The sequence below is a fragment of the Micropterus dolomieu genome, linkage group LG19 (genome assembly GCF_021292245.1).
Source record: "Micropterus dolomieu isolate WLL.071019.BEF.003 ecotype Adirondacks linkage group LG19, ASM2129224v1, whole genome shotgun sequence".
NCBI lineage: Eukaryota > Metazoa > Chordata > Actinopteri > Centrarchiformes > Centrarchidae > Micropterus > Micropterus dolomieu.
In genome coordinates this window covers 34,734,691-34,746,564 of record NC_060168.1, presented here as the reverse complement: position 1 = coordinate 34,746,564, position 11,874 = coordinate 34,734,691, and the positions used below count along the sequence as shown (strand labels likewise).

At 41.9% G+C, this 11,874-nt stretch overlaps 1 protein-coding gene across 7 annotated transcripts in view; it reads left to right on the top strand.

The window, feature by feature from the left end:
- The window catches only part of b4galt7 (xylosylprotein beta 1,4-galactosyltransferase, polypeptide 7 (galactosyltransferase I)), an 85,105-nt gene that overhangs the window by 13,076 nt on the left and 60,155 nt on the right, over positions 1-11,874 (top strand). For 3 of the 7 annotated variants that reach the window (XM_046030519.1, XM_046030517.1, XM_046030522.1), the window contains one exon: positions 33-3,503. The exons of the other annotated variants lie outside the window; for them this stretch is intronic. In XM_046030519.1, the coding sequence (XP_045886475.1) occupies positions 33-188 (156 nt within the window). In that variant the 3' untranslated portion in view covers positions 189-3,503. Of the gene's footprint in view, positions 1-32; positions 3,504-11,874 lie in introns of those variants that run through there. 7 annotated transcript variants of the gene reach the window in all.

The window sequence follows — 11,874 nt, the reverse complement described above, 5'->3', positions numbered from 1 at the left end:
CCCCCCCCCCCCCCCCCCCCCCCCCCCTGCAGGAGCAGTTTAAGGTGGATCCAGAGGGGGGGCTGAGTAACCTGCGTTACCAGGTGGAGTCCAGGCAGGAGCTGACCATCAGCGGCGCTCCCTGCACCGTCATCAACACCAAGCTAGAGTGCGACCAGAACCAGACTCCCTGGTGTCTCCTGGCTTAGAGGACGTACGCAGGACGGGTCCCGTTTGTCCACCTGGAGGCTTTAATGTTCTTTATCAAAGAGTGCAACAGAGACTTTTCAGTAGCACTGACGGATCTGCCGCTGCCCTTCCAGATGTGGGGGGGAAATAACGGTACAAACACACACATATTGAACACTGATGAAAGGAAGCGGGACACAAGCTTGTGGTAACCCAGAGCTCAATATCCCCCAGGATCAAACAAACTACCTTTCCCGTATAAACAGGTACATCTCAACAATAAAGCTGCTGTTTTACAAGCCAGGGAACATTTTCCAGTGGATTAAAACCTCGTACTCGTGGCTTCTTACCTGTCAAACTGCTCAGGTCAGTAACAGAACATGCTGACGCGAAACGTTTGGTGCCTGACGACGGAGACAGACTGTTAAACCAGACTAAACTAAAACAGATCAGCCTGGTCGAACCTGAGCTGTTCTGATTGCGTCATCTTTGATTTTGGTACCTGCTGGCATTATGTGAAAGCAAACTTAAACCGTCTGTTTTTGTTTTTTGTACTTTGGGATTGTGCAAATGGAGCAGAGGTTATGGAGGGACGGCTACCAACACAGCATGCTGCACCAGAAATGACATACATCTGCCAAACATGCATCACACTGTCATGTTGTTTCAGCTTTTTATCCATGTTGGAGATAAATTCTTCAAAAGCAAAAGTATTTCACAAAACTACTAACATCAAAAGAATCTCTCCTGCCGACACTGTTTTTAAATGAAGTCTGTTGAAACTCTTCGTATCGAACGGGGGAAAGCAGGAAGTGTATTCATTTTACATTAACATTTTTACAGTATGTCCTTCTTTAACAGACGCACACTGAATTCACCAAAGAGAACAAATGATTTCATAATCATGACTTCTGTATCCCGTAATAACGTCCTATGAGTTTGCATTTTGTAATTATGAGAAAACGTCTCCAAATTAATTTTCTTTAGTGAACGCAGTGTGTTTCTGTACTATATAAAGTAAACTGAGCCAAACCAGGCTGAACTGAGCTGAAGCAGGCGCTGAGATTGTTTGTTAAAGGGAGGAACTTTGCCTAAACGATGAGCATGAAACTAAAGGTCAATTTATACATCTACGTTGAATCTACGGCGAAGCCTGACGTGCAAAATGTTACTAAACATCGCGGCGACCCAGAACTCAAGCATTTCCTCCTACACATTTCCAGCTTGTCCTCCTTCTTCCTCATCTGGTACATACAGTCTCCTCCGACACCTTCTCTCATTTCAATAGTAATCTCACTAAAAGTAACTGTGCAGTGTCGATCAGCTCCAACTCTCAACATGATCCGCTCACTTTCAGTCGCCATTGTTTGTAGTAGCCCACACCAATGAAGAAGAAGAAACTCAACACAGTGGAACATAGAAACCACAGTGCCAACTACTGTTTTGGCAGTGTAACTGCAGAGCGACGCAGATACCAAATGCTCACGATAGTGCGTAGTCTCGACGCAGAAAGTATAAATTGGCCTTAAACACAAGCGAACATTTGTTGAAATGATCAGATAACAGAAACTGATAATTGAATCCAGCATCGGACGGATTGGTGTCATCTTCAAGAAATATGCCTGCTGTTTTTTGCTCATTATTAAATTCATTCGATTATTCTCTTGACTTTAATGTTTTTGGTCTGTAAATGTGAGACAGCAGTGAATAATGTCCAAGTTCCCAGTGACAAACAAAGCACCACAAGGTAGGCTCACGAGCTGTTCTGGAGCTTTTGATCCCCTGATCTTCCTCAGCAGATGGGAGTGTTTTTGAGCGCGTACATAATAACCAACTAGTAATCTAAACGTTTAAAGTGGCATAGACGGGAAGTCCTGTGAGCGCTCGGGAATAAAAGGCATGATGGCAAGTTGGCAAACCCCTTCATCTGCTGATGAAGATCATGTGAGATGATCAAAAGTTCTAGAACAGCTACTAATGGAGCTTCATCCTTCAAAATGACTTCAAGCAGTCCAACACATGCAGACGTTCAGCTTTCTGTCGTTTAAGACGCATAACTAGTGAAATCCTCACTCCCCAGAAGCTGCAGCTAGATGATTATTGATTGATCGACAAAGCGGATGCAGATTAATTTTCAGTCAATCGACTAATCTATTCAGCAGGTTCCTCCTCAGTCAAGACTTTATTTTAAAAAATGTATATAATTTAAAAATAAAACCCAATGTCTGCAAGCATTTTATCAATCGGCTCTTACAAAAGCATGAAAGAGTTCTTTCAGCCTTTAATCCTCCCCAACAGTGACACTCAGAGGCATCGCTGGTGTTGGTGAGCGACCATCTTTACCTACTGATCATTTCCTGTTGCAGTAGTGATCTAAAAGAGAAGCAAGGTGATGATGACGATAAACATACCTGTAGTCCTGAATTTTCGCTGAACGACCTCAGGCCCAGAGAGAAACCAGATGGGAATGTATTTATTTCTTTGGGAAGTATTTTTTAATGTATTTCTGATTAAAATTTTGTTTTAAATTATTCCTTTTTGTTTTTATAAATTAATTGCTTCATTGACCTCAGATCCACATGTAGAGTGAAAGGCTGCAAAATATAATAAAATATGAGATCTAGTTTAAAAGATGAAAGCGTTAAATGTGTGTAAAGACACGGCTGAAGTTTTAAGTATTTTCATCGTAAAATTTACTTTTAAAGTTATTGTCATTTTCTTGTGAACCTGCAGACAGTACTCAGTGCCCTTGCTTCCCACAGTTGGAGCGTACATTTAAAAAGGATATAAAGGCCTTTAAAAGTTGGGAAAAAATTAATGTACAAATTGTTCAGGTGTAAAAAGTTCCATTTTGTTCGTTGGTGGGAAGCTGGTGAGGGATCTCTCTGTCACAGCACATGCTTTAGCTCTCAGAGACGACACATCCCCCCCGTCCTGAGGAAAAACTGGAACTGGTTTCATATAATTTTTCCGTGCAATATGCTGAATTTGGCACCCTGAAATACACAAGAGTCATTGAAAAGTCCTTGAAATATATCTTCTCGAGTTCCTCTGAGTCTGTCAGTATAAATGTGACCCTGCAGAAATGGTTCTGTTACAGTGTGGCTTTTAGTTTAATATTCAGAGGGCTGCTGTCGCTGTCTTGTTCTCTGCTGCTGTTATGTACTGGTCAGCCTCCGGATGGCACTCTGGAGTTTTTAAGGGCCATAAGCAATGGTTTCAGACCATCTGTACATTTACAGGCCGTGATGTCATGCTGTTATACTTTTATTTCCCAGACAACGGTACCATGTTTTTGTACAATATTCAGTATTTATATAAAGTCTACAAAAATATCTTGAGGTTGGTTTTTCTTTCACATATCTCGTCAGACTGGATCTGTGTGTTTTTGGTCATTTAGGAAGCTGCCAGATTACTGCCAGGCCTGTTGAATCAAGAAATCACTTAAATATAACCTGTGTGACAAAATGAAGTATGCTAAAAGATCTCAAAAAGCAAGACATCATCCCACAAGCTAAAGAAATTCAAGAACAGATGAGAAGCAAAGCTGTTGATATCTATCAGTCTGGAAAGGGTTAAAAAGCCATTTCTACGGCTTGGGGACCAGCCAGGCCAGCGAACCACAGTGAGGGCTATTATCCACAAATGGAGAAAACTTGGAACAGCGGAGAACCTTCCCAGCAGTGCACTATTACTCCAGGAGTCCATCGACAACTCATCCAGAAGGTCCCGAAAGAACCTAGAACATCATCTAAAGATCTGCAGGCTTCACTTGCCTCAGTTAAGGTCAGTGTTTATGATTCAACAATCAGAAAGATGCCGGGCCTAAATGGCATCCATGGGACAATTCCAAGGCGAAAACCACTGCTGAGCACTCGTCTCACATTTCTCAAAAAAACATCTTAGTGGTCCCCAAGACTGTTGGGGCACTATTTTGGGGACTGACGAGACAAAAGTTGAACTTTCTGGAAGATGTGCGTCCCATTACATCTGATGTAAAACAAACACAGCATTTAATAAAAAGAATAACATACTAACAGTCAAACGTGGCGGTGGTAGTGTGCTGGTCTATGGCTGCTTTCCCGCTTATGCACCTGGACGTCTTGCTGTAATTGATGGAACCATTAATTCTGCTATCTGCCAGAAAATCCTGAAGGAGACTGTCCAGCCATCAGTTTGTGACCTCAAGCTCAAACGCGCTTGGTTTGTGCAGCAGAACCAAACACCAAAACACACCAGCAAGCCGGCCTCTGAATAGCTCCAAAAAACCAAAATGCAGCTTTTGGAGTGGCCTAGTCAAAGTCCGGACTTAAATTACAAATGCTGTGGCAAGACCTTAAACAGGCCGTTCATGCTCGAACCCTGCAAAGAAGGGTCGGCCAAAATTCCTCCACAGCGGCATCAAAGACTCATTGCCAGTTATTGCAAAGTCTTGATTGCAGTTGTTGTCACCAAGGGCGGCACAACCCGTTATTGGGTTTGGGGGGGCAATTACTTTTTCACATAAGGATAGGTTTTTGTCCCTTAATAAATTAAATCATCTTTTAAAGACTGCATCTGGTGATCTGAAACATTTAAGTGTGACAAATATGCAACGAGCAAAGAAATCAGGGAGCGGACAAATACTTTTTCACAGCACTGTAGATATTGCTGGATCTAAAATATTTCATATTTCATTTGTTGTTGGTAAGGTCTTCCCCTGGACGGTTTTGGATATTTAAGAAGGGACTTGTGAAGTTTTTTTCACACTAATATTGCATTTGGTGGAAACGTTGCAGATGCCTGTTTTGTCAGAAAGAGGTAAAAGAGATGATCTAAGATTGTGAATGACCTCTCCTCTAGGAGGAAATCAACCAGGTTTAATAAATCTGGAGGGTTAATCCTTAGGATTGGTTATCATTTAAATGTATTGATTCTGATTCTGCTTATGGAATCAGGTTCTTCTGGATCCTCGGTTCTGGTTCCTTCCCCACAGATCTTGTCAGCGCTCAGTGACCTCTTCCTCCTTGCTCATCTTCTGCTTCATGGCTAAAGTGAAAGGAGTCTCTGTACTAGAGGGGCATCTCTGGGGACTCGTTTCTAAGAAAATATATATTTTGAATCATTGGGAGACCTGTGGCCTGTTCCACTAAGGGAGTTCAACCTACTCAGTTAACTCGGGGTTATCAGGCAAACTCAGGGTTGACAAAGTGTGACCGCCTACTAAGGCTGAACAATTAATTGCATGTGTGATATTATCGCGATGTGATAAAATGAGATTTTCTAATCGCAAAGGCTGCGATTACACTCTGGTCACATGACACCCAAGAGTAAAGCGGTCTGCAGAGAAGCATCAACTTCGCTGCACCTTGCCTTGTTGTTGTACAACGGCCTTCAGCTTGACAGAAGCTTCTAAGCTTGTCTATTAAACACGAGAGGCGTCACTGTTTTATTTTCGCTGGCCAACTTTTGAATTGAACCTCAAACTGAGTATTTATTTATTTATTTATTTTTTTGCTTACTGGGACACAGAAAGATGGACTCCTGGGTTCTTGAACTGTGGGTTCTGTGTTGAGCGCTTACTGTATAACACACTGGTGAACTGTGTTTGTCTTGTGGTCTGTAGGCCGACCTGATGATATTATATCATATTATTTAATGCCATGACTTGACTCAAATTATGTTTCTCACATTATTCTAATTGGATATTTCTTCTCCACCATTGCTCAGTAATAATTCATTTATCATCTAATTTCATCATGACACAGGCCTGACCCCCAGGAAAGAACAGTGTATGTTTAATCTAGCTAATATTGGTTGGTCAGACTGCTCACTGATTTACTGCTCGTCTGTTTGGAATAATACAGACGGTAAAATTGGAATATTTTCCAAAATCGTTCAGCCCTACCGCCTACACTGGAGTTAAACTACGATGGCAGATAAGATGTTGGTTATTTTAGTCGGTGTTAACTTAATTGGAGTTGGTGCGTGTTTGGCCGTGCTGGCAGAGTTTTTTTTATTTTTATTTTTATTTTTTGCAACGGTGCATGCGCCGTGTTTTCCCCAGAAGAACGCAGGTTGATAGTGTGTCAGGATATGAGGAGTTTAAAGACACGTTAACGGCTAAACCTAACACCATGGCAGCCGACAGAGCCAGGGAGGCTTGTGGGCGTCGCATGGAGTAAATCTGTAGTCTGATTATCTTCCCAGTGTTCTGACTGTAGCTCAAATCTCTATCATGTATTTTATGGGCTCTGCTTTTATGTGTAATATGATGAAGATGTAAAGGTCCAGCTGCACATGAGCTCCACTGTAACAGAAGAAAAGGAGCCGGCGGAGAGGAGGAATAATCCGAGACAGGATTTAACTTCCAGGATTAATCTACCAGGAAAGAACTTGAATATTTTCTGACATTATAGTCACACATTTATGAGAGAAACTTCACTTTGCAAGGCTGCAGCATCACACACACACACACACACACACACACACACACACACACACACACACACACACACACACACACACACACACACACACATCTGCCGTGTATTATGCATGCAATGAGAAAAATATATATAAAAACTTCACATATTTATATGTGACATTGTATATTATCATGCAACTCAGAGACTTGCTGTGGATCTAGGCGTATTCAGGAGAAAACACCAGAGTGATTTTTGTGACTTTAATTTCAGGGAATTTCCATTTTTGTTCCTGTGAAGTGGACACTTTCATCTAGGTTTTGTTTTTTTGTTTTTTTTCTGTTTATTAACCCCCACCCTGGTTCCGTGTTTTTTCGACACTTAAAGTGGTCAATCTAAATATGTGAAAACACTTAGGAGAATTCAATTATAGCCTACAGATGGGCTACATCTAAGAAACTGGCCCGTTAGTTAGCCTAATTAAGAACTCCTCCCTAAAATCCCCAAGGCTGCAGGGCTTGCTGTATGAACGTAATGCTGATTTGGAAACATGAAGTAGATTGTCTGTTCTGTAGTTACAGAAGATTTGGCAAAAGAATAAAAAAATACAGACGAAGAATCACACCAGATGTTTTTGGCATGGACCAATGACGAGCTGGGACTGTTACTAAATATAACACAGGAGTACAAACGGACCGGGAGTTGTCGCAAAGTAAATACGGCGACATGCACAGTCCAAGTGTAGGCTGTACAAAATATTTTAATAAAAATATCAACACAAAAACTCTGTCAGCAGCTTCGTGTTTCTGCTTTCCATGACTTTATGAGACCCAATCAGAGAGCCAAGCATAAGCGTCTGCGTCATCGTTTCTAAAGTCCTCCGTTTTTGCCGTTTTGCCTAAAACGTCCTGCAAAACGGGCTCGGCAGCGTTTCCAAACTTTTGCGTTTTAGGTCTTCATTTTCGCCATTTTAATCTGGACAGGAGGTGCAAACGTAGCAAAAGGTCTAAATTTCAGCAGCAGCCCCAGTGGAACAAGTATGACATCAAGTGGTTTGTATTAATACTTCTCATCATTAACACTGTACAGATGTGGTGTGTAGTCCACATATACAGTGTAACCTCGAGTTAACCACGAACAAAACCTGCTCGGGGCAGTCCAGTAGTACGGGTTAATTGGGCAGTTACAACTGACGTCACAAAGTTACTCCTGAAGTTACGTGGATAAGCCAGCTACTTCGCTTCTTAGTACAGGCCAATCATTGGTTTCCCTTCCGTATAAAAGGTGAACGTCAGCTCACCTGTGTTTTGGACCTGAGACGTTGCTCCTGTTAGCGTTAGCTGGATCTGCGTTCCTTCAGATTCACGCCGTGTTGAAGGAAACGCTTCATCACGTTGGAGCTGCTTCCTTCCTCGCATTAAACCTCCTTACTGCAGCTGCTGCAGGTTTTAGTGAAGCTAAGCCGGACCGGAACCAGAAGGACTCTCTTCTTCAGGCTTTGTTGACATAAAAAAATAGTTACATCAGCAGCTCCTGGCAGATAAGAGACACTTTGATGGACTGTTTAACTTGGAACCAGTTCTCGGTACCCAACCCTATTCATCCTCTTTGTTATGGAAATAAAGTGAGACAGGTTCAGGTGTGATGAAGAAGTTTCCGAGACTGATGAAGACACAACACTTGATTATTGAGCTGGGGAGTTACAGCACCAGCATCCAACATGTGAACACATGCAATGTCAACACCAGATCTAAAGGACAACATATTTTTTATGTTTCTGTCTTCACCCTAGTGTCTGTATGTTTTACCTCGTAGGTCATGTTTAACTGGCTATAACCTGAACAGCCTGTCTGTCTGATGTTTAGACTCCAATGCATTCCCTACATCACATTTTAATGCTGAGCCACTGTCTCTCCCTTATCAGTCCAACTGTCGTCATCCTGAAAAGGACATGTACAAAGAACAAGAGCTGGAAGGTCAGCAAACACACACTGGTGCGGTCAGCTAACCTTACCTTTCCTGTTACCTGATTTAAGTCCCCTAAAAATACATATGTCTACTCTTGGGAGCAGAAATGTGATCAACAAAAGTCAAGATGGTCTGGCTTTTTTTAAATTGTGATCTATCATTTGCCCTGATGGGTTGGCTAGTGGAACTGTCATACAGTAACCAATATCATAATAATAATAATAATAATAATAATCTTTATTTGTAGAGCACTTTTCAAAAACAAGTTACAAAGTGCTTTAACAAGTGTAAAGACAATAATACAAAAACAATAGAAAATAAAAGCATGAAAACATTGAAAAGACTAAAATACACGTTTAAGTAAAATACAATAAAATAAAGTCAAATAAGATCGGGAAAGGCTTTTAAGAAGGGACTTAAAAGAGTTCACTGACTCAGCTGACCTGATTTCCTCGGGCAGGCTGTTCCAGAGCCTCGGGGCCTTGACAGCAAACGCTCTGTCCCCTTTAGTTTTCAGTCGAGACTCTGGAACAGATAGCAGACCTCTGCCCGAGGATCTCAACATTCACTGAAACTATGGCTGTGTTTGAAACTGAAGGCAGTTGCCTCGCTGCCTCGATACCGTAACAGACAGCTGTCTCAGAAGGCATCACTTTCAAATGAAGACAGCTCTGTTTACATTAGTTAGCACTTACAGCAACTCGTGACATCAGCATGCCGTCTTGCGTCTCTTCTAATAGTCAGCATCAATGCTGTCTTCAAAAGTGGCCGTTACTGGGGCAGTTTGAAGGCATCTTACGCGACAGGAAGAGATCGTTCGAGACCTTCTGAGAGAGCAGTTTAGCCCGTTTCAAACACAGCCTGTACTGGAACCCCCCCAGCTTCTGGTGCAGACCATGGTTATCTCTCACCTTGACTAGTGCAATGCCCTCCTAGTAGGTCTTCCAGCTTGTGCGGTGAAACCCCTACAAATAGTTCAGAACGCAGAAGCCCGTCTGGTTTTCAATCAACCCAAAAGGACTCATGTCACTCCATTACTCAGCAACCTCCAAGGCCTACCGAATAAAATTCAGGACTACTGGGTCTGCACCATCTACCTAAACGCCATAATCCAAGCCTACGTTCCATCTGGGCCACTGCGCTCCTCTAACGAACGCCGCCTGGTTCTGCCATCCCTTCACACAAAGTAATCCCAGTCCCTGTTCTCATCTGTGACACCACGATGGTGGAACGAGCTACCACACGCCATCAGAGCGGGGGCGTCCCTCTCTGACTCCAAGAAGCTCCTGAAAACTCTTGAAGGGTCCAGCTGGAGCCCACAGACAAACTTGACGGAAGTTGAACTAATTATATATTATAGTATATAAATACTGTAATTCCTGCAATTATGTATTTATAATGATAATAACAAAGCAATGTTTCAATTCAAACCACTGTTGTTTTTTTTGTTTGTGCTTTTTAAGTTTCACAAGCCAAGAATGTATTTTGATTTATGTTAAAACTTTACAACATTACTGAAAATTTAATGACAATTTAATAACAGCGGTACGAACATTAACACTATCGTACAGCTGTTGCAGGGCACGTCTGCTACGTTGGCTGCAGTGGTCCATGTGACTGGGCCTAACGTCATCACGTTTTGTGCACGTTGTCTTCTGGGACAAACCATATTTGGAGGTTCAACTTCCGTCACGTCTGGTCATGTCTGCGGGCTGCAGCTAGATGTACTTGAAACTCTTCAGAGAACACTTCTTCTGATAACACCTCGAACCCCTAACATGCACTTCATGTGCTCTCTTCTTCTTCCATCTCCTTACTGTTCTCTTGTCTTGATGGCACTATCCGTGAACTCTTATTACTTCCCCTACGTGTTTATCCAACTGATGCCGTACACGCTAATAGCTCTTACTAGTATTTATTGTTGCTTGTCGATTTCTTACTTTACTGATGTATGTTTTACCTCAAAAGTCGCTTTGGATAAAAGATATGCCAAATGAGTAAATGTAAATTATGAAGATTTTGACTTTAGTTTTCCATCCTGAGATGTCAGAGATCACTCTCAGATTTTCACAGACACATTTTCTCCCTTTACTGGCAGTTTAACAGAACAGGTAGATTATCCCAGTCGGGGAGAGTTGGCAGACCGAAACCAGCTCTCAGGGTACAGTTTTTGGGGACAGGACAAAGACGAGGACAAAGAGGATGAGGGTGGATCTGAGCTGCCCCCCCCCCCCAGAGTTCAATTTTCACATTTTCTTGGAGGTGACTGCAAAGGGAAAAAGAAACACCTCTTTGCTGCCACAAATAGACACCAGCAGCACTCCTGCACTGCAGCTCTCTGCTAATTTTTAATCTTCCACTTGGCAGTAATGTAGGATAATGGAAATAGCGTAGTAATAACTAAGAGTCGGTTCACACGTATTTACACAACGCTGAGGGCTCGGGAGCAGATGTGGTGCCAACACTTAATTTTCAGCCTTTGTTAATGAATGTGAGGGATCATGCTTCTATTATGCAGCAATTATAAATAAGAAAAGAAACTGGAAGGATGAGAGCATGTAGTCATATCCACTACATGGCAAATAAAACACTGAGGGACCAGAAAAATGTCTCATGTGCACATATTTATGACTGCATTAGTAAATGGCATCACATGCTCTTTGAATGATAAAAGTGGTGTTATTCTGCGTTTGTGCTGTCAACAAGTGCCGCGGAAAGAACACGTGCAGATGGTGGGGACTGTTTTCAGTGGAACACGTTTGCTGTTTTAGCCTCCAGAGTGAGGAAACTGTAAAACTGTGTCAGGCTCCGGTTTATCAATTAGCTGCCTTCACAGTAAACACAATCACTGTTGATAAAATCACACCAAACACAGATGCAGTGCTTTGGCTGTGTCTGTTTGTAGGTAGTGTTTGGAATTTATATATTATATAATATTATGATATCAGGGTAATGAATTTTTTTACTTTTGGTATTTAAAACATATTTTGATGCAAACACTTTTGCACAACTTCTACCTGTAACTTAAGTATTTATAAATGGTGGTGTTAGTACTTTTAAAAGAGTTTGGTCTTAGACCTGCTCTGTATGAAAAGTGCAGTGAGATAGCTCCAATTCCTAACAGAAGTTATCTATACATTAATTAAATAAATGTAAGTTAAAGGTACCATAGAATGAGTTGGAGTACGTGTAACTGACAGACCGTGAGCCTCACTCTCAGTTGTTTCCTCCTTCCTCCTATAGGTAAATGTCACACATGAAAAAGGGGCGAGATGTGATGTAACATCTGGGATCTTTAACGGCCCCAAAATGTACATAAACCAGCCCACGTTCC